Source organism: Nanorana parkeri, unplaced genomic scaffold (genome assembly GCF_000935625.1).
Source record: "Nanorana parkeri isolate BGI_ZX_2015 unplaced genomic scaffold, ASM93562v1 scaffold692, whole genome shotgun sequence".
NCBI classification, from domain to species: Eukaryota; Metazoa; Chordata; class Amphibia; order Anura; family Dicroglossidae; genus Nanorana; species Nanorana parkeri.
The window spans coordinates 403,880-427,712 of NW_017306960.1; the positions used below are offsets into that span (position 1 = coordinate 403,880).

The window sequence follows — 23,833 nt, forward strand, 5'->3', positions numbered from 1 at the left end:
CACTTTTTATTTTTTTGATGCACATTTTTAAACTGTGTGTGGTGGGGGTCGTAGAGCATTGGCGCATGCTCCATGAATCCAACAAATTGCTCAATGTCCAGGACCATGTTAGTCATGACTGCTGATTTTCCCTCTGATGCTCCACCACAACCAGGAAGTCCAACGATGATGCCCTCATAAAAGGTGGAGCAAGAATACTTTTTTTTTTTGCTTAGCTGCATTGCGTTCCGTTTGCGTTGCATTTCCGTTGCATTTTTGACGCGTTTGTGCGTTTCCTGACCGGAAAAAATGTGACATGCAGTATTTTTTCAGTCAGGTATGGAATGGACTGCGCAGGTGAGAACTGTAGCCCATAAAACACATAGGGATACATTGGGATGCATATTTAGTGCAGGAGGGCACGGATCAGGTCAGCACAGAATACGGATGTCGTGTGAACAGGCCCTCAGTGTAAAAAAAAAACAGAAACAAACTTATGGTGACCACATACAAGGATTGATGATGACATTGCAAGACCAAGCTACAGCTTGCGTTATACTGAGACGACACAGCCGGGATGGATCCCGACATTACTGTCGAGATCCATCCAGCTGCATGATTGAAGGCTGGCTCTGCCTATCTAGAGACAGAGCCAGCTGTAGCCGCCCCCTCCCCCGTCCGTTCCGCCAGTCAGCGCTGGAGGATCGGACAGGGGAGGGGGGGAATCCCTGCAGGGAGCCGTGAGTGACAGTCACGGCTCTCTGCAGGGATAGATCGAGAAGTGAGCGAGCGACGCTATGTGTTCGCTCACTTCCCGATCTATTGAGCCGACCCGTGACAGTTTCATTGTCACAGGTCGGCTAGAACTATGAGGCTGAGTGATTTTCACTCACCTCATAGTTCTCCTTTACTGCTCATTAATGTGGGGAATACCATATATCCAATGTATGTGTGGTAACTCATTGCAACTTACTGCAGCAGTGTGAAGGCCCATAATGGAGATGGCACAGGATGGTCTAAATAGGCAGACTAACACTTTCATTTGTCATTGATTTAGCCTCAATGCTGGAATTTTTTTTTTAAATAATGCTGTACGGATTTCATGTCATTTCAAACACCGTCCCTAGTCTCAGATCTCTTGTACCCAATGTTATATTTTACTCTGTCAAGAATGCATTTACTAGCTTACCTTTAAATAAAAGCAGTTAAAACGACTTCACTGCTCTTTGACCGCTAAAGATGATCCACAACTCTAAGGCTCTGTTCACACCTAGGAGTATTGAATATGCGCGGTAAAAACGCGCGTCACAAAACGCGCGTTTCCGAGGGCTACTTGGCTGTATCCCAATGGAAGCGCGAGACAAAAACGCCGCAAAGAAGCTCATGTACCTTTTCAGGCGTAGGCCGCTTTGTAGCGCGTTCAGACGGGCTGAAATACGGCAAGGTGAAAACAATGGGATTTTCATGTTTGAGCGTTTTGTAGAGCGTTGAACGCGCTACAAAACGTACAGGTGTGAACCAGGCCTAAGTGTGTGAATACTTGCTTTTTTTTTGCCAGACACTGTATTTCAACTTGCCAGCATCCTGACTGAGTCTGCGGGAGAAACCACTGCATGCAGCACAGGAAGCAGGTTTTTGACGAACCTGGAAGGGTTGTATACCTGCAGTAATGAAATTGTGTGCAGCAGCCTGTACTTTCCTATAGGGGGACGCGGCTGCACGTGTTTACACGCAGACCTGAACTAGACACCTGCATGTTCATGCAGATCTGAGTGCACACACTTGGATGCACACTGTCTGTATGCAAGTGCGGGTACCCGGATCCCGCATGGATGTGCAGGTTCAGGTCTGCGTGTAACCACGTGTAACTGCGTGCAGCCACATCCTCCTATATGGGAAGTACAAGCTGCTACATGCAGCACCTGTCCCTTCTGGGTCGTTGCATGGGTGGTCACTCTGTATGGATGTGCACACTACGGCTGCAACAACTAATTGATGAAATCGATAATCGATTATGAGAATTGTTGTAAACTATGTGATAGCAATGAGAAAAAAAAAATAAAACAATAAAGTTAAAAAAATATATTTCAAAATATGCCCAAAAATGTTTAAGTCCGCCGAACACGCACATACTAACGAAAACGACAATTGCGCTACACATGTCAGGTACTGCCGAATGCGCCAGAGTGGGAGCAATAATTCTCAGGCCATTATTCATGGCTAACTCTAAACTGATGACTGGGCTTTTATATACAGTGTACATATATATAGATATATCTATATATAGATAGATATATAGATATATCTATCTATATATAGATATATCTATATATATATATAAATATATACTTTTACTTTTTGTCAAAGTTTTGTTTGTTATTACAAAAAAGATGTGCGTTGTGGTACCATTCATTTCAATGGCACCCCAAAAACGCCTCCCACCCTCACTGGAACGCGCGGCAGTGCGATTGCGAAAAATGTGCATGCCGTTTTATTCTGAAGTAAACCTTATGTTTTTAACACTAAATTTGTACATTTTATTTTAAATAAAAGATGGTATTTAATTTGTTTATTTTATCCGATTAATCGAAAAATTTAAATAATCAGCCAACAAATCGATTATGAAAATAATCGTTAGTTGCAGCCCTAATGCACACCCATGTGAATGAACCCGTAAACTGATCCAAAGGCTTCAGTATTTTAAGTCACTGACCTGGAACAAGAATGTATATCAAGAATAGTAACATTTAACTTCACTTGCTTCACTTCACTTGCTGCATGCTTGTTCTAGTTCAGTAAGGCTCCATTCACACATAAGCCTTTACGTGCAGAAACGCGCTAAACATAAAAAACAATGTATTCGAAATTGCATTGTTCAGACTATTGCAGCGTCTGTACCACGCATCAAGCAAAATAGTCCGGGCACGATTTCAAGGGCAGATTTTGCATGTTTGCGGCTATAGTAATAGCCGTAAGCGTGCGGAATCCGTGTGTATGTAAAAAAAATGCGCGTTTTCATGCTGCCTGGTTTTTAGTGCGAAAAATGCAAACGCCATATGTGAATGTAGCCTATCCCAAAGTATTTATGGGCAGGAGCAGCCAAGCAACTAGCATTTGCAGAAGCAGGTCACCCTTGAAATTTTTATAACATAAAGTTTCCTTTCCTTAACATAAGGGTATAGTTAATTCTTCAGAGCAGATCGCTGAAGCATTCCATAACTATTATAATAATCTATATAATCTTAAGGAAAATACAACAAGAAAAGAGGGGAGAGAGGAACAAAAGGATAAACTGGACTATGTGCACCAGACATCCCTGCCTCGACTAGATAATGAAGCAATTAATAAATTGTACACTCCATTTTTATTGAAAGAAATCATAGAAGTAATTCACTCACTACCGGGGGGGAAAAGCCCTGGTCCCGACGGGCTAACGGGCGTCTTTTACAGACAATTTGTTGGAGAACTGGCCCCAATATTATTGGAAGTGTTCAATTCCATCGGTGATGGGAAAAACACCCATACTAGGGAACCCAGATTTACCATTCGGCCTGAAGCGTAGAAGATTCTTGATTTGGGAGACTACCAGACACTCCCCAATCATAGAAGCTATAACAGAGAAAGGAATACGACCACTCTCGGGATTGCTCCAGATGAATCAATCAAACAAGGGTAGATGGTTGGAGTATTTCCAATTGAAACACTTCTATAATGACCTCCCCATAGAAGATAGCGTGCTTAGAGATTTAACCGCTTTTGAAGAGATATGCTTAAATAAAGCAGGCGATAAACACACGGTGTTTAAGTTGTATAATTTAATATTAAAACAGATGTTTCCAACATTGCCCTATTATACTAAAGTGTGGGAACAAGAGCTAGGTCATGTACTTACAGAGGAGGAGTGGAGGAAGATCTTCTCCCTAACTTTCAAACTAAGTAACACAGGAAATAAATTTCAAAGTACTAACAAGATGGTATAGATGCCCATATAATCTATATAAGATGAACCCTAAAAATTCCAAGTTGTGTTGTGTAAGATCTTACTGGAAATCAATTTTGGATATAGCACAAGAGCTAACGGGACTCCATGGTCTAGAGACACCTGAGGTGGCACTGCTGTCTCTACACCACGGCTCTTCCGCTGTAATGAAAAAAGGCCTATTAGGCCCGATCCTGGTAGCTGCAAGGGCAGTAATACCCAGACATTGGAAGTCAACCAGCTCTCCCCAGATATCGGAATGGGTGGAAAAACTAAATAATGTGATGCGATCTGAAGAGCTCATAGCCCGCTTATATAATAGACACACGCTATTTGGGGAGAGGTGGAGCCCATGGAGGGATTACATGAGCTCACAAGAGATTCTGAGATATTTATAGGGGTAAATCCTGAATAAGTCTAACGTTGGATTATTTTATTTTATTCTGATTTGACACTTATTAGCTTTATGGAAGCAGGAATGTAGAGGGAACTACACAAAATAATTGAGATGTTTCTTAACATATGTGTTATGTCAAGTGTGAGGGAATTCATTATGTTTGTTATTTGTATTCGTATGATATGTGAAATTTGAAAATTCAATAAATAAATATTTTGAAAAAAAATAAAGTTTCCTTTCATTAAATTTGCAAGATAAGCCAATAAACACAATTAGGGGAATTTATCAAAACTGGGGCAGTTGGCCATGCCAAACAATCAGCATCCACCTTTTATTTTCAAACTTTAATTGAACAAAATTAAGAGAGAAGCTGATTGGTTATCATAAGCAACTGCTCCAGATTCTTCTGCTCCAGTTTTGATAAATCCCCCCCCAATGAGGGGGTATTTATTAAAACAGTAGCAGACAGAATCTGGAGCAGTTGTCTATGGCAACCAGTCAGCTTCTACCCTTCATTTTCAAAGTTTAACTGAACAAAATTAAGAGAGAAGCTGATTGGTTACTATGAGCAACTGCTTCAGATTCTATCTGCTCTAACCCAGTAAACCAAAATTGTGAAACTTATTATGCAAATCGAAATAGTCCATTTTCATATCAGAGATATTACTCGCTGGTGGGTAGAAGTATACATTATTTTTGGCGATGGAAATAAATAATAGCTACAGAAGATGCCGTGGCTTAGGTGGCAGCACTGAACACAACACCTCTGAAAATATGGAGGCAAAACTCTGGTCACTATGGTTACTGTTTCTTTATACCATAAGCAATACAAAGGTTTAAAATACATAGTGTGGGGATTTATTAAATTTGGAGCAGTTGCCCATGGCAACCAATCTGCATCTCTCTTCAGTTTGCACAGATAAGATTTTAAAATGAGACAGAGAAGCTGATTGGTTGCAGTGCAAATCTGCTCCAGTTTTGATAAATTCCCCTCAAAGTATTAGTTATATTATTAAATGTAGGTTTATATCAGTGTTAAAAATACAATCAATTATTTGAAAAATGACTTTTCCATACTTGTCTGGTGTTCTGAGTTTGCATATTGTTGAGAAGTTGTACATAGTGCATCATAGCAGGGTATATAATTATAAGAGAATAATTGCACTGTTTGATCATGCTGTTAGACACAAGATGCTATCCCTCAATGCCTTCAAATGTACAATGAGAAATTGCAATTATTTCTCTGTAATTATATATCTCTATTGTCTAATGCCACTTAGAACAGGAAGAGCCAGTAACCGCTCTGATTGCAAAAAAAAATCAAAGAAAATACTCATATGTTTCAATTACAGAACAAAACTTTGGGATTAAAATGAACTCCTACAAGAAGCCTCTGTCAAACTTTAACATCAAGTTCATGAAAGTTCCCTAATATATGCTATTCTCAATCATACAGCAAAGGCACAGGACTTATTCTTAACCATGGATTAAATTCAGCTACCTTCAGGTTATTGAACTCTGGCAAATAAAGCTGCAAGGACAGCCTCAAGGTAACCCCTCCTACTCCTAGCAAGCCTCAGTTTTTTACTAGTGTCCTTAGGTAATGGGCATCTTCTCTCTACTGAGAGAAGAAACCTCTTTCCCACTGGCTAATAGCCACTGCAGCTTCCCTAACTGCAGCTTTCTGGATTGGATGACTCCTTGGCTGAGCCTTGGGGAACGATACTCTGACCCTGCCTGGCAGAGGGTATGCCCACCCAGAGGGTGAGGAAAGGATAGGGCTTGTCTCTAACATCCTCACACCTGCTGCTCGAGCTGCATTTCTGCTGATGTAAATCTTGGCTTTATACCCTTTACTGGTGCCCAGAGTGCTGATGCCCCTTTTCCTCTGTGTGGTGATAGTGGACTGCGGCCTGCAACACAATTAAATTAATTGTCAGGGTCAGCAGGAGTGCCAGTTTCTGGTGCATTATACTTTTGAATTTGGTGCCCCTCTATTTCCTAGTGGGGCTGCTATGGTGTCTGTGCAGCCTCAATCCCTTTGAGCACATGCATGTTCCCTTTTCTCCACAGGTGCATGCTACCCAGCTGGGCTCCCCTGCTCCTGTTCAACTACACACAGCACAGCGATACTTGGATGTCTCCTGGGCATCCAGTTGCCTATGACGCTTAGTACAACAGGCTTAACCCTTCCCTCTCTGCAGTGGTTGATAGGTAGTACCCTTGCTGGGATATTTCTCACACACATGGAAGACCATAGGCACAAGGGCAATGGGTTCAGGGGCTTTGCCAGCTGTCGCTCAGCTAATGGCACTGGGGGAGGTTGTAGTCTCTCTCTTAAAGGCCATGGTTCTGTCAGCCCTGACCACTTTCTCCAGTCTGAGTCTCATTCTATGTTTGAGACCCCTATTACTCCTTCTGATACCTTCCCACCCCTGCTTGTCTAGATATGAGTTTTCAGCCTCCATGCATAATTTTCAAATGTTTCAAAGGCTGCAGACCGCAGGGGCCGCATGTGGGCCCCTCAGTTTCTCCTCCAGAGTCTGTCTCTGAATTTCCTCTTGCTGTTGCTATGCTTTCTGGGGAAGAGGATGATATTCTGAGCATTCAGTTCAGGTAGAGGCTCAACCTGCTGATATCTCTCCCAAACTTAAGAATACTATTTAGATCCTTATTGATGCATTTCACTCTTGTCTGGCCTTCCAGAAGCCTTTGTTGCCTCTCTGGGTCTGGCAAACAGTCCGGGTTCCATAAAAATGCCCAAACCTGCTAAGACCTTCCCTGTATATTCACTACCGGAGCCCATTTTGTGCTATGACTGGCCTCACCCTGAAAAATGTTTGTCCCTCTGAAGTGCTTTGCCCAGCAATACCCTATTGACAAGATTAGAAGTCCTTATTAAGCCTTGTTCTTTTTAGCACAGCCTGCTCTTGCATCCATGGCATCTGTCAGACCTTGCTGCCTGGACTAAGCACATGGCTCGCAACCCTGGCTCTGAGAGATACCTCTTTTTTTCCAGTGCCTTGTGCTTCTGCTTGTGGCCTTATGCTATTGTGTGGATGGATTAAGGTATACGCGTGGTCAGATATCCACAATGAGCCTTCTTTCAGTATACATTTTAAAGACTCCTTTGGCTCAGTCGGCAGAACGTCTGTGTAGTAAGCATCTTGAGAGGATGCCCTGTGATTGGGAACATCTGTTCACCAATCCTATTATCCAAGAAGAAGTAGGCTAAAGCTCCTAAAGGTAAGCCTTCAGCTCCTGAGTTCCTTTCATTCCTTTCAGGCCTTGAGCCCGAACTCAATAGAGCAGGAAGGATTGGACATTAAAACCTGCCAAGTCCGGAAGCAAGCCCTCCTCCCAATGAGGAGGTGCCACCACTTAACAGAGTAGGGAAATGTCTGTTGGCCTTCTTGGCCATCTAGTCCCAAGAAATTCCAGATGTTTCGGTCCAGAGTGTGGTATCAATTTTGCATAGAATGTGCCAGATCAGTCATTGCTTCCCTTCCACGGGGGGATCTTCTGTCGTCTGTGGATGTCAAGGATGCCTACTTAGATTTTTCCATTTTCCCTCTTCATCAACCCTTCCTGTGTTTTGCTGTGGAAATGCCACATTACCAGTTTCTTGCCCTTACTTTTAGCCTGTCCACAGCACTTAAGGTATGTACCAGGATGCTTGCTCCTGTCCTGGCTCAGCTTTGTTCAAAGGAGTAAACAGTCCAGGTTTTGTGGGCCAATGTCACAGGAGGATCTCAGCCTTCTGTGACAGCGCTGGCTGTCTCTGGCCACACCTCTCTCCTCTGATCTGTGACAGGAGGCTGAGCGGTGTGGGAGGAGAGACGCCGGCCGCTCACAGCGTTCTCCTCACGCAGCGCTCGGCCGCCTGTGACAGTTTCTCTCCTCCCCGCTGGGACACAGAGCAGCGCCCATCGGGGGAGGAAAGAAAGCAGGGATGCGCCGCTGTATCAGCCAGAAAATGGCACTTTCGGTATTATGTCAAAAGTGCCATTTTTGGCCGATATGTTTCGGTGGCCGATATATCGGTGCATTCCTAGTAGATTTATTGTGGCTTTTAATAGTGTATATATACTGTCATTTTAATTTTTGTATAACTACACCTGTTTCTTTTATATACTTTTGTGGTCTAGTATGCATGCTCACTGGATAAAGGTCCCAAATAAAGGTTACACTATAACATGATATTGTCATAATTGCACAAGACATATTACTAATACCAGATTATCAAATTGTGCCAGTCAACCTACATTCTCAGAATATTATTGTATAATTACAGTCCTTTCCCAGATTTTATATTAGTGGTATCTGTATATATGGAACTGTATATTATTTTGTCTGTACAAATGCAAATGTGCTGGCTTAGCAGCTTTACCGAAGTATAATTCAGAAAGAAATGACAGATGCCATACTAACAACTCTTGCTTCTTGCCTTCAGATTTACTAAAACTATACATTTGGGTGTGGACAAACTGAAGTGCAGTGCTTAGGTACACAATTTATGTACCCCACTGGGACAGTTTAACAGCAAATTGTTTTTTTTAAAGTATGATAGATCACCTTACATCTCATGTAGTTTAGACTTTATTTCTAACATTGCCTTGGTTGAACCTATAATTGTGATTGATTCTTCTTATTTGGTAGAGAAAAGCCAGTCCAGCAAGACTCTGTAATTATATGGTGGTAGCTTTGTTGTGTTTTTGTTATCAATAAGAAATATGTGGCTGTAATGAGTGCTGGATTCCCTTGAACAATGGGAACAAAATACGCTCTATTTAGTTCTGATGGCCCACACTGATTAGGCGTAACCAATTTTATTCATTTAAAAGACATCTAACTTCATTTGATACTGTTTCCTTTTTGTTTGTTTGGTATAGATATATATGTATACATATTTATTTTGTTCTAGAACTTTGTCTAGTCAGAAACTATGGCCAATTTGGGTAATTAGGCAATTATTACAGTATATATGGGAACTTTAAAATTTGAGAAGACACCTGATTCTGTGTGTTCTTTGGGTGGTTTGGTGAGTCAATAGGCCCTGTTGCATATAACTGGAAAATGTGCCTATTAATATAGTTTTGGAAAAGACTAATCGAGGGAGAGAGCATAAATGTCAGGTTTTACTGTTGGGTTAGTTATATTTGCTGTAGACATTTTGGCACAGCCTTTTCTGAAACAGTTTTTTAGGGAATTGCATGGTAGTGCCAAAATGTTTATCAATGATATATTAATTCATATATTTTTTTTTTTCGTTAGAAGTGATTTTTGGCAGGATACTAACACTGGCATACAAGGTACATACAAGTTACTAAAATTAACATTTTTGGTGCATACCTTTTACAACCAAGGTCTGCAAGTGGTTAGACATCTAAGAAACAGTATTAAATTAAAAAAAACTTAAAATTACATAAATGCTAAGAATTTAGGGTGATAACTTTATTATGAAATGTATCTGTCCTCAAATACAGGCACTTTCCCAGAAAAAAATCTGCAAAACTTGCCACTTCAGGTTTGTAAGATACTATTTAGGCTAGTGCCCAGTTAATACCTAATATTTATGTTATTTATCTCATATGCATTTCTGTAATATCTCTGATAGGGCAAGAAAGTAGTAGTAGCCATGCAATCTCTAATGTTTTTAAAGAGGGATCGGGGGCTCCAAACCAGCCTCCATTAGAGGTCTTCAATTTTTCTTACAGATGGCTGATTGCAATTTTGAAAAACTGTGGCTCAGGTTTCAACAGTGCTGAAATGTGTGAAATGGGCTTCTGAAGTAAAGGAGGGCTCCTAATGTGACTGGAAGGAAAAACCCCACTTTTTTGTGTTTTTGTATGGTGTCCTCCCTTAACCACCTCCCGCATTGGCCGACGGGGGCCTTGTAGATGTGGGTGGGCGTTTAAGATGTCCCTTCCAGCCCCCACTGGTGTGCCGTGCCCAGCACATTCACGAGTGGGGAAACTGTCTAAAATGTGAACAGCCAGCGATGGTTGTTTAAATACATGCATTCCGACATCTGTAGAGACACCCAATCGCTTGTATTTTCTGCGGTTGTGCAGCCCCCACCATCGCCGCCGATGATCCCCAAATCCGCTGATCAGTACACTACCTCCCTCCGATCTCCCCGCTAGTCTCCGAATGCAGGAAGTGATGTAAATTATATCACTCCCACATTCAGCTGTCATTCTCCGGCTTCTGTAGCTGAAGAGAAGCTGATGAAGCAGATCTCTGCTTCATCAGCTTCTCTAAGGGTTCCTAGGTGATATTAGGTATCTTGGAGACCCTTGATATCTCCATAAACAGGACCTGTAACATAAATTGGCATTCACATAGGCGGCTTCTTAGCGATGTGATAGCAATAAAGTTAAGTGTAAGAAGTAAAAAATAAAGTCATATATAAAAAAATGTTTAAAAACACAAAAAAATGTCCCTTACCCCTACATACACACGCAAACATGCGCCGGATGCAAAAACGACAATTGCGCCCATTGTGCTGCACATGTTACATATAGCTGCGCACCGCGGACCATGAGCAATAATTTTAGGGCCATCTCAATCACTTATAACAATAAATTAATGAGCAGTAAAAGCTTTTAAAGTGCCTATGACCAATTTTGGGTGTGGTAGTTCTTTGCGATTTTGTGCGTACGCGTAATTTTAAGATTTTATATAGTCAAAAAAATTAAAACCCCAATGGTGATTAAATACCACCAAAAGAAAGCTCTATCTGTCCCCAAAAAATAGTATAAAAATCATTTCAGCACAGTGTTGCATGATGGAATAAATGTCAGTCAAAGTACTGCAGCGCTGAATACTGAAAAATGGCATGGGCAGGAAAGGGGTTTAACACCCTGGTCTTCAAGTGGTTAAAATCCATACCAGATCACTATCTCAGATAAGGGTCTAGTATGTAATTTGGCCACACATCCTTTTTTTATACTTATGTTTTTTATGATCTAGACTGGATTGCCTCAAGATTTGGCATACTTATAAAGGGTGCTGTGACTGAAAAAAATGTGAGAATTGCTGCCTTAAATCACCAAAATTGGTCCAGTAAAAATAAATATTGTTCAGCAAGACCAATATTTAGCTTAGCTATATATATCATTCTCAGTAATTGGATTAGTCACATTTTCCAGCATCTCTGGGGTTTCAACAATTTGACCTGTGTGTTAATAGCTTCAGATTTTATAACATAATTGAGATCTTGCATTTATATCAGGCCTGGCTTTAGAATCTTGATTTTCTAAACTAAAAACAAGATATCAATCAGGCTTTGTTATTAAGAAATATACTCACAGGATTCCTTGCATTAGAATTCGTGCTGAGTAGTTTTATGAAATCTGATATCACCCAAAATCTAGATGTATTTCTAAAAACAGCTATACAGTGAGCATATGACTCTATACTATGTTGCTATTAACACCTTATTTCCCTTTGAGAGAGTAATAATGTCCAGGTGCATAATATTTTCCTTTGATAACACTCGTGTTAGCTATTCAGGTTTCTTCTGGCTATCCAATTCATACAGGTACAATAATAAAGCTTTCACAAAAGATTTATTACGATGTTGTGTTCGCATACCTTAAAATGCACATTTCAACCTGCCATCTCCCTTGTTCTCTATTTATTGTATTCATATATCTGTCTGGTTTGTATTTTCTCTATCCTTCATTGTAGCAGTTGTTCTATTTCATTGTTGGTATAATATCAAGAATTAGTACCTTTATCAGGGGTATAGAAACAGAGAGGGCGGCAAATGCATTCCCCCCCCCTAACCTGCCAACAATAAAAGCAGAATGCCTTGGTGGAGATCGAAGTCATGCTTTTGAACTGTCATAAGAGAATTATGTAGATTGCTATTGCTGAGAATCCCTGGCTGTCCTATTGTAGCTTGGGCTTCAACACTTTGCATCACTGACCTTGAACTAATATAGAGAAATGGAATTCAGATAACTTCTTACTGCATACTTGTTCCACACGTATAACTCGAGAGTATTAAAGTCAGGTATTCCCAGGCAACTAGAATTTTTAGAACGAGGCCAGCAGTGACAAACTCAATGTGTTTCTCATGACAGGTGTACTGTAGGAAGATCCACTGTAGGGCTGCACTGAGAAGTTACAAAGCTGGCACACAGTGTAAAAACACTTTTCCAAGTGTCTTCCTGCATATGGTCATTTGACCTGTTGTCATTTTTAAAAAAAAGGGCATATGTGTGTGCTGATTTTGTAACTTCCCTGCTTAGCTCCACAGTGGATTCTCTTCCGAGAGCAAAACACACTAGTTTGCTCTATATAAGTGTTTATTTATAGACAGTAAAGAAGGAAGGGGGTAGGTCCAAACTATGCATTGGGGGTCCCCTACACCTGTAGCTATGCCACTGAACTTTACCTCCAACGTCATCTCCTTATATACTGTATATGTGATCACTCTGAGGTTTGTTCCCTGTGTAACGACACTCTTAACTGTAGACTAAATCATCGGAACCCTATAATCTGTTCATAGTAATAAAGTCAGGAACATATAAAATAATACCAAATGGATCCTAGGAATGTAGCCAACCTTTATTTTATTATAGCTTTGATTTAATTGTGAATTTCAATAAATATACATTTTCGTTGGATCTTGTGTGTTAGGATACACTAAGGGGTTAAGGGTTTGTGGACACCCACCTATATGAACATCTCATTTTCAGACCATTGGCATTAATATGGCGTTGGCCCACCTTTGCAGCTCTAACAGCCATCTGAAAAAGCTATCCAAAAGATTTTAGAGTGTCTGTGGGAATGGATGCTATTCAGTTTAAATAGCATGTGTGAGTTCAGGTACTAATGTTGGTGGACAATAGGACTGGGCTTGCAATCAGCATTCCAGTTCGTCCCAAAGAGCATCAGTAGTGTTGAGATCAGGACTCTACAGGCCAACAGAGTTCCACCATACCAAACTCATCAAACTATATCTTTATGGACATGGCTTTGTGCACAGGAGTACAGTTATGCTGGAGCAGAAAAGGGCTTTCCTCAAACAAGCTTGGAAGTGCCATTAACAGTACACTTCACTGGAAACACCTGGACTCAATCATTTGGTGGTGTGTCCACAGAATTTTGGTTAAATAGTGTATAATATCACCTTATTACTGGGATTTCAGCTGTGGAAATTAAAAAAAAAAATGTTGCACTATGCTGACCATGTTTTACTAAAAAAATAGTTGAGCCTATAATCAATAGACAAATAATATTTGCTTGAAATTTTGCTCTTTTAGCCATGGATACACAGGAGGCACTTATAATGCAATCTGTCTCTCTTGTTATCTCTGATTGTATATTTTTTCTTATTGCATAGTGTTTCAAAAGCCTCCAGTCTGCAATAACATGTACAACTACGTTAATCTGAGAGGCAAATGCAGAGCTTTAATCTCTTTTCTTCATGCTCAATATAAAAAAATATAGCTGCGGTAATCTAAAAATATTTTCATGTAACGCATATTATTATAAGAATAATGATCTAAGCTTTGAAGGATTTATAGGTTTTATATTAATGTTACTGCACTGAAGAGCTTGTATTTTATGTATGGTAATTGAAAATATTAAATATAAGTGAAAAGTTAATGTAATAAAGCAGTGCAGTTGTTTTAGCACGTTTCTGTTATGGAGCTTTTGGGCTAACCATACATGGGCAATTCTCAGAATTTCAATTAGGCACACTATGCCTTGCATTAACACAACACGTTTTTATCTATTAAAGCACACTGTGTTGCGGCAGCCCATAAATTAGGAAGGGGCTGGCATTGCACCTTGATGCTAGAAAAACTATGCCTGCACCTTTTTTTTCAACACATTGCACCACAATGCACATATGGTTGTTAAGGTGGGCTGGCAAACTGTGTTGCGGTGCCATTCAAAATGCACAATAGTATCTGCCTTTCATTGGGATCAATGTCCACCTGAACTTGCCATGACCTTTTATATGACTTCAACAAATGTTTTATCAGAAAAGGTAATCGATAAAATAAATTGAACCGGTTATATCATTCAAACTGAAGAAATGCCGAAAAATGCATGGGCAGAGGTTGCCAAAGTAAAAGTCAAGCTTGACTTGACTTTCACAGGAAATTTTACTTTCACATTAAGCACAGTTATCCTTCCTATTACAAAAGTAACCAACTGTCCAGATGCATACTTACTTGAATCCCATGGCTGAGACTTTTTTTCAATTTTTAAATCCCAATATCTGTCCATGCCTGTGCAGTTGTTTCCCATAAACAGGATCGAGAAGCGAGAGAAGGCCGGTATGTGTTCGCTCACTTCCCGATCTACTGAGCCGACCTTTGACAGTCTCATTGTCACAGGTCGGCTAGAACTATGAGGTGAGTGAAAAGCACTCACCTCATAGTTCTCCTTTAAGCATTCAGGTGAGAGGGGGCAGGGGAGAGTTTTGTTAAGAGGTGAAAGGTAGGATAACTGTACTTTCAGTGAAAGGAAAGCTATCTATTAACTGATATGTAAACCTTAACATTGAATTGTTGGTCCAATAAATACATCATTAAAAATGTTTTGTTACATCTATTCAATTAGTGAAAAGAGAAACTGATAATCCTGCTAGAAATCTGGTCAGCCCATATGTGACTTGGGGAAAGGTTAAGCTCTTTATGAGTACACCTTGAAGGACAAAGATGATCCCTTTCAGCATACAGGGACACATTTTAACATAGTTATTGTAGTAACATAGGGGCCGGCAAGAGGCACCATGGAGCATGGTGGGGGACGCAGACCTCTGAGACAGCTGGAAGTGTGTTGAGCCAGCGTAGATGATCAGCAGAGGGTAGAAACCAAGATGGGGCACTTTTCCTTTACAGGATATTTCTGGTTGATATTTGTTTTCTTCCTGACAGGGTCGCTTTAAGGTAAACTTGTATATGAAATACTAACTTGTAATGTGCTCTGCATACAATATACTGTATACAAACTTTCTGTCTACTATGGTTTTCTCCAGCAGGATTAGTGGGCTGATTTACTAATCGAGTTGAGAATACATTGTGTGAATACTCATTTCAGTTATCCAGTTATGTGAAAATAAAATGCCTGTTTATCTATTTCATCTGCCCATGATTGGTTAATGGAAGGGAATCTTCACACAATTGTGTGAACATTCTCAAGTCCTTTAGTAAATTAGCCTCATTACTGCTAATTCACTAAAGGAGTTGAGACTCTTCACACAATAACTTGTGTGAAGAGTACCTTCAATTACCCAAATCACGTGAAAAGCAAATTCCTGTTCACTTTGAATACCTAATCAAGTGCAGATTAAATAAGTAAACAGAAATTTGCCTTTCACATGCTTTTATAATTAAAGGTAATCTTTAATCCTTAACTGAAATTTGTTATGTGAACATTCTCAAATCCTTTTGTAAGTCTCAATATGTCAACATTTAACCTTAAGATAACAATTCAGTTTTCACATGATGCTTCACAAATTAACATTTTATATATTTTTATGTTTATTCCTGGATATATTCTTTATTATAATATCTAATGTAAACTTTTCACCAAAAGCATTAAACTGTCAAAATGAATAAACCACATGAATCCAGTGGTACCAACATGTCATTTAAGCCAATATCACAAGCACCCTGGAAACCCCAAAACCTTTATTTAACTTGCATTCCTAGAATTAAAAAACATGTATTAATACTGAGTTATAATAAGTGATTGTTATACAAGTTTGTAAATTTGTAAATGGAAAATGAACACCAGTAACAGAAGAAAACTCTGCATTTCTTATTATATAGTGCCTCATTTATAAAAGTGTCTTTGGAAAGAATTGGCTTCAACATACAAAAGAAATAAAAGGAATAGACTGTGCACTCATTCCACTGTTTAAATACCTATATTTGCAGCAATCATTCACTTGCAGATAAAATCAAATTTCTCCCAGACAACAGTGTGCATTGCAGCTGCCTGCTCTCTTTGGGTATTAGGTAGTGGAGTTGCAGTGTTTTTAGATTTCATAGCTTACTAAATGCTCTCACTTGTTTAGCTGGGATTGCTTTTATAAAGTCATATAGGGTTACGCACAAAGCTGCCGCAGGCAGCCATGTGAATAACCGACCCAAAGTGAAGTGAGCCGAACACTGTTCGGCTATTCACTTCAGGCTTGTACGGCTGGTTTCAGCCGTACACCGACTGAAAACAGCCGTACACCGGCTTGCTGTGGCTGGCTTCGGGTCGGCCGAACATGCTGAGCATGTTCGGCCGACCCGAAGTGTAGAAGGAGTTCGACTCAGCCAATCCAACATCTGGATCAGCTGAACCGAACCTCCAGCAGGCTACTCGCTGCTGTTCGGCCTATTCTCATAGATGCCGAACAGCAGTGAGTGAATAGCCGAATGCCGCCGAGTGGCATTTGGCTCGGCTATTCTGCTTGGTACATCTGTGGTATCAAGCAGAATAGAAAACCAGTTAAAAAAGTAGAAAGAAAAAAACAGAAAACGATTGGGCGGAGCTAGAAAACAACTGTTTTCTATTGGCCGGGACCAGCTGTCATTACAATGAGAGCTTAGCGGAGCAGGCGGTGATATCAAAGCTGGCTCCGCTAAGCTCTCATGACAGTTCAGCGTCCCCTGGACACTAGGTAACCAGGGGACGCTGAACTGTCATTACACACTGAGATATCACGGCGGCTCTGCCAAGTTCTCACTGTAATGACAGATCAGCGTCCCCTGGTTACCTGGTTACCTTTGCTTCTGTGTTAATTGATAACTTCTTGGTGAAACTGGTCAAGCTGTAATATGTGGGTAAGCTAAGCTTAACTTAGTCTCAGATGACGTAAACATCTTTTAAATGGATATCCACCAAATAATATTGATTGAATAGTTATCTTGTCCAGTTATACAACTTCAATACAGTCAGATCCACGCATTAGTTAATGTGCTATTCTCACAGTTAAAGCCACTGAATTCAGTGGTGCATGGCAGGGTTTTTTTTTTTTTTTTACTCTTGAAGTTTTTATTTTGTTATGAGTTTTAACATCATTTTTAACATTAGTTTTTATCATTGTTAGTATGTTGTGAATGTCTGTTCCAGATTTTGTATGTTTCCCTTCACCAGCATGGCGAGGGTATTTATCTGTGGAGCAACATGCTATGATTAATAGCAGGTGTTGGCTGAAACATGAAAGAGCAATCGTGTTGATTTTATCCTGCTTTTGCTGTAATTAAAAAGGCCCATTTCAACGTTTTGTGTGTACCTGTTCTATGTTTCAACACGAGATCTGACAACTTACTTTAGTGTTTGTGTCAGATAAGTGTAATGGGAACATTCAAAATTACAGAAGGACAAAGTATTTTAATTAAGCGTTGCTCCATAAGGGTTCTTGATACAAAGAGCTTCAAAACCCATAAATTGATCCCCTGAATGTGATTGAGAGGCAGAAAGGAGAACCAACATTAAAAAATGCTGGGTGAAATTCCTGGAGTTTTGAAGCAATAACAGAGCACTGTGTTTTTTTCTTTCTTCTGCAGACTGGTCCTCCGGAGGCTGAAGATGAGCTGACGGACACCGAAGATAATGAGGAAGAAGATTTAGGCGTCATGGAAGATCAGCGCGGTGTAATCCTCCACCTTATCTCGCAGCTCAAGCTTGGAATGGATCTTACCAAGGTATGCAAAGAGGATTCTGCTTTATTGCTCCCATTCTCCAGCTAGTTTTCTCCTTTCAACTGAAATGGAGTAATTCGATAATGTTATTTCCTTGGTAACAAGATTAGAATTATTTTTATCTCGTTAGTGGTGTCAACTGAAACTGGGAACTGGATTTAACTTATTTAATTTGTGTTGACCATTATTGACTAAGTTATCTGATATCCTGTATCACTGTGTAACAGGAAGTATCACATCCTTTTATCCCACCTCACAAGGTTTATATTTATAGGGTAAATATAAAAATCTACCACCAAGATCTGTTTCTACTTACTTACACATTTCATTTTTCTTTCTATGGTAATTAAAGTTCAGTCTTAATTGTATTTATATACATATAGTGTATATTAGGGATGTCCAGATGCCACTTTTTTAAGACCAAGTACAAGTACTGGCCCTCATCTACTTGCCGATACCAATTACCGATACTTTTTCTTAAAGGGACAGGTGACATTTTTAAAAAAACCATCTGACTCACCTCTGAACTCCATGTCCACAGCTAAACTCTGTAACCCTCATTCAGAGCTCACCTTTGAGAAGTACAAGTAAATGATTATGTTCTGTTGTCTCCTGTTCTTGTGTAGCTCCAATGACACTATTATCCGGATGAACATACACACACATAAAGTTTGTATTTTAATAGTGCAAAGGTCACTTTCCCATACCTGCATGTCTAATCACTGGGATTAGTTGTTTTCAGTACAGAAACCTCAGCATTGGTAGTTTTCCCTGAAGGAATATGAGAACTGGTGTGGCTGCCGCCAGCACAAGATAAGGTAAGTATACAGCAGTTGGATTTAGTATTAAGTGTTACTGTAACAGTTAGGGTAGGTTCAGGGGTTAGGGGGTTTAATGTAACTGCTAGGGGGTTAACTTTAGAATACGTATATGGAGATACATTAAGGGTTAAAAAATTATTTAATGGGTTATGTTTAGTGTTAGAAAAGAAATTCGGAGGGCGTTGGGAAGCTGGTAACGGCTAAGGTTTAAATGTTATCAGAAAGTTAGGAATTCAAGAAGAACTTCGGGCATACATATTCTTAACCCATGTAGTGAGACTACCCCCACACTGCAAGGGTTAAGTGCTCGTTTTTATCTAGGGGCAAACAATAAAAGATATACTCACCTGAAACTCGCAGTCGGGTGGATGTTAGACCGATTCCTAAAGCCTCTCTCCCCCTTCTTTCCGGTGGTCTACGTTCATAGTATTTGAGGTTGAATAAAGACATATGTCCATCAAGTCCAACCTATTGTGTGTGTGTGTATACATCCTTGATTCATCTCGTTATTAGGAGTACTTGTACCCCTGCATATTACCGTTTCTCAGGAAATCGTCCAAAAGCTTCTTGAATGATTCCACACTATTAGCTGAAATCACTGCTTGTGGCAACGAGTTCCAGGCGCTAACCGCTCGAACTGAGAAGAACCTCCTTCGCCCCTTGTGTTTGAATTTTTTTTCTACCAGTTTTAGGTGGTGGCCTCTAGTCTTCGTTACGGAATTAATCTTAAATAGTTTGTTGCTAATGTCGCTATGACTATAGAACATTTTGTACATAAAAATCATGTCCCCCCTTAATCTCCTTACTTCCAGCGTGAACATATTTAAATTTAGTAGCCTTGTCTCATAGCTCTTGTCCTCCATCCCTTTGATGAGTTAGGTTGCCCTCTGCTGGACTCCCTCCAGCTCAAGGACATCCCTTCTGTGCACCGGTGCCCAAAGTTCCTCTGAGTCATCACGTCCTATACAGTGTATTGGACGTGAGGAGGAGAGAGTCTGTAGGGACCGTTCTAATAGCCAGCCTGCTGTGAAGTGTTTTTCCCCATAGTTCTCTTAAGGGTCAAGAGAGGACATATACTGTCAGAATGTTTATACTGCTCTGATAAACAGTTTCCTATTTATGAAAACAAGCAAGGATCTGTAATTAAGGAGATTCCCAACTTATTTCCACAAATCAAAATTAACACGAGTTCGTTATTTGCGCCAACTTGAAGACAAGATGAATACAATAGTATACAAAATATATATATTTTTATTAATTAAAAACAATCAGTGCAGAATGATAATAAAAATATAATTGGTGACAAACGAAGAATAAGGATCAAATAATTTCAATCAATTTGATAACACAGGTAATGTGTAAATTATTACCACAGGATATTCATTCAAAATATAAATGTAACCAAATAAAATAACTTTTTAAATGCAATAAGTAGCTTATCAGTAGCTCACAGAATAAGGAAACAAAAGGCAGAGCCAGCTGTGTCCGCCACCTCCCCTATCCATTCCTCCACTCAGCGCTGGAGGATCGGAGCGGGGAGGGGGGAATCCCTGCAGGGAGCCGTGAGTGACTGTCACTGCTCTCTGCAGGAAGATGATCAAGAAGTGAGCGAGCGACGGTATGTGCTCACTCACTTCCCAATCTATTGAGCCGACGTGTGACAGTTTAATTGTCACACGTGGGCTCAAACTATGAGGATGAGTGATTTTCTCCTTTTAAGAATATTTTTGCCCGGAGTTCTTCTTTAAGGCACTGTTTTAGAGGTTAGGTCAGGGGTGCCCATTAGGTAGATCGTGATCTACCAGTAGCTCTCAAAGCTGATGCTGGTAGATCATGAAGGGTGGCACCTTTATTCCATTTTGGTATATTTATTTAGCTGTGCACACTTGATTACCTATTAGCCTGAGTCTGCTGGGCCAAGCTCCCTGGCACATTTCTGGTGGATACTGGTGGTTGAAGTGTTATGTATTACATCAAAGAATATTAGTTTACATGGCCTGTTGCACTGCACTGTTTGCAAAATACAGCAAGGTGAGTCAGGAGAGAGAGCGGATAGATACAGACAGGAGAGAGGGGAGAGACAGCCAGGGGAGAGAACAAAGAGAGACTACCAGGGGAGACTGCCAGGGGAGAGAGCAAAGAGAGACTGCCAGGGGAGAGAGAGAGAGGAGAGACAGCCAGGGGAGAGAGCAAGGAGAGGCAGCCAAGAGAGCGAAGAGAGACAGCCAGGAGAGAGAGAGAGCGAGGAGAGACAGCTAGGAGAAAGAGGAGAGACAGCCAGGAGGATGAACAAGGAGAGACAGCCAGGAGAGAGAGCAAGGAGAGACAGCAAGGAGAGAGAGCAAGGAGAGACAGCCAGGAGAGCGAGTAGAGACACTCAGTAGAGAGAGAGCGAGGGTTTCTTTTTTTTCCAGTGGTAGTTCTCATGTAGCTCATCATTTGAAAAGTAGATCTTAACACAAAAAATTGTGGGGACCCCTGGGTTAGGTTAATTGTTTGGGTAGGAAGAGGGTTAGGTTTTAATAGTGGTGCTGTATTGGTAATGGAATATTTTTCGTTTAGGAAGAGTTACTTCCTGTGTTGCACTTGCTAAAAGCCCTTCTACTATTACTACCATTGGCAGGCTTCCAGAGCTACAAAACACTTTTACTGGTACCTACTTATACACTTGTAATATAGGTCTGCATGTGAGAGCAGACAATACCAATTTAGCACTCACCCTTGGGTCTACACATTTGTTAACCTTGAACACAGTCTTACTTCTGTGCTGCATATTAAACAGACCACCATACTGTTTGCCTAGAATGGATTTATCTGTTTGATGTAAAAGGAGATACTTGAAAACCGCTACAGTCTATGCCAGAAAGTAAAGCATTAATGCAGCAACGCCTCTTTAACATTTCTAAATGAGCCTGAAAAGCCTATATCTATAGATTTGAAAAACTTCAACATAAAAGAAGCCCCTTTAAAAATATTTTCATGTACTTAAGCAATCCACAATCTAGTTTTAGCACAGGGCAAGTTGGAAAGACAAGAAATCCATCTAATGTTATGGATTCATATCCCTTTACTAGAAAACTTAAAGCGCTGAAAAGCTTTCAGAGAAGCAATTCACCTTTGCATAGTCAAAAGGCTCTTTCACTGAGTCTTTTAAAATGAAAGACACGTCTTCTCTACTCTAAGTAATGGCCAAAAAACTGAATACATCTTTTTATGGCACTTTCCCCTCATATATGTTGACTTTGCTGATCTTTAATTTTGAAAATACTAGTTGTCATGTTGGTGCTTTATAAGTCACTAAAATGGAACATGTATGGATATAAGGAATTCTGACACGTTTCTGAAATACATATACTACACACTTGTTCTGGGTCTGTGTTTCAGAATGATTGAAGGCAGCCACAGCCATACAACTAGCATTTTTTGGAAGGAGGCAAGCAATAGTCACCTCCATTTTTACATGCATTAAATAGACACTGACATTTTTCCCATTCAGTGCAATGTAACAGTATCTCCTGGTAGGCCACCCCCCAGCACTGTATTCTCATTGATCCACACTCCCTCACCACTTCCCTGCACTTGCAGAGCCTTTGCTCCATTGCTGTAATGGGAGAGGTGATCAGAGAACTTGGATTGGTGTGGGGAGGTGGGATATCAGAACACACTGTAATTTTGCCCTGAATATGGACTTGGGTAGAGTGGAGAGACAGGATCTGGTACTCAAGTGCACAGTGACCTCTACGATACATATGCTTATATGTGGTCTATTAATGTTAATAGGTGTTCTGGGTATTTTGCAATTAAAAGCTACCCAGATTCACATATTTCAACATGTACACACTACACTGTACCCTCTGCAGCTTCCACCTCCATCCGTAATACATGGAAGACTCACAGCTCAAGGTATGGGGTATCTAGGTTCAATGCCAGTTGCTAACCATGCTTTTAAAACATTATCGGAAATGCAATCACTGTAATCTCAGTGTATTCCTGCTCCATTGTATGTACTTCTGTCATATGTATTGTGACGGACCGCGTACCTTACTTGCAGGAGCAGCTACACGGTCTGCATCTCCGTCGGATGCAGACCGCAGAGCTGCTTTTCTCACCGTCTGCACTCGGATCCTTTCGGCTGGAGCTCAGTTCTGAATGCCGGCCGACCGCATGTAATGGTATGTGATATGATTATGTTTGGTTAGGAATCAATCACTCTCCCTGGACGCATCGATTGTGCATCCAGGGAGAGTGTTTTCTAACTGTGTGTAATCATATCACATATCATTACATGCAGTGTGCAGGCATTCACATGCAGCTGCTGTCACCTGATTATTAACTTGAATGGGTGGCACTTGTAAATGCCAGATTAGGGATTCCTGCTGCAGAAAAAGTTCCTGACACAAGAATCCCTAATTGCACCTAAACTTACAGATATGAATAGAGCCTTATATGTGTGTATTGGTGTCCGTAGTACCATACCGGATATAGTTAACTTTAATTTTGAAGTATGATATTGGCAAGTGGCCCCCATGGGAGAAATACATTTGTTGAGTGGCCCCTGAGTGAATTGAGTTTGAGACCCCTGTAATAGATGCTACACCACCTCACTTTTCTTTTCATCAAGCAAATTTAATTTTACAATGTGCATTACCAGCTTATCCTGCCATTTGCATTCCTGCTGCTCCCAAACTTCCAATTCTAGTTCTGAGCAGTGCATGCATAATCATGGTCACAGGAACAGCTCGATTAAAGCTACATCTCCCAATGCATCTTTTGCCACCCTACAGTACTGTGCACGCTTGCCCACTAATTCAGCTACACCTAGAGGAGGGTAGCAACATTAGACATGCATTGAGACCATGTTGGGAGAGCATAGGCACCCTCAAATGGGAAGTGTGAGGCAATTGTTTTATAAATTATTTATTATCTATTTACTGTATTCTGAATTGTGGTTGATCTAAACGATGTATATCAGTGTGGAAGATAGTAA

General features: G+C 40.4%; 1 protein-coding gene across 2 annotated transcripts in view; it reads left to right on the plus strand.

Annotated features, from left to right (window-relative positions):
• The window catches only part of OSBPL10 (oxysterol binding protein like 10), a 277,812-nt gene that overhangs the window by 186,437 nt on the left and 67,542 nt on the right, over positions 1-23,833 (plus strand). For both annotated transcript variants that reach the window (XM_018563756.1, XM_018563757.1), the window contains one exon: positions 17,891-18,028. In XM_018563756.1, the coding sequence (XP_018419258.1) occupies positions 17,891-18,028 (138 nt within the window). The remainder of the gene's footprint in view (positions 1-17,890; positions 18,029-23,833) is intronic.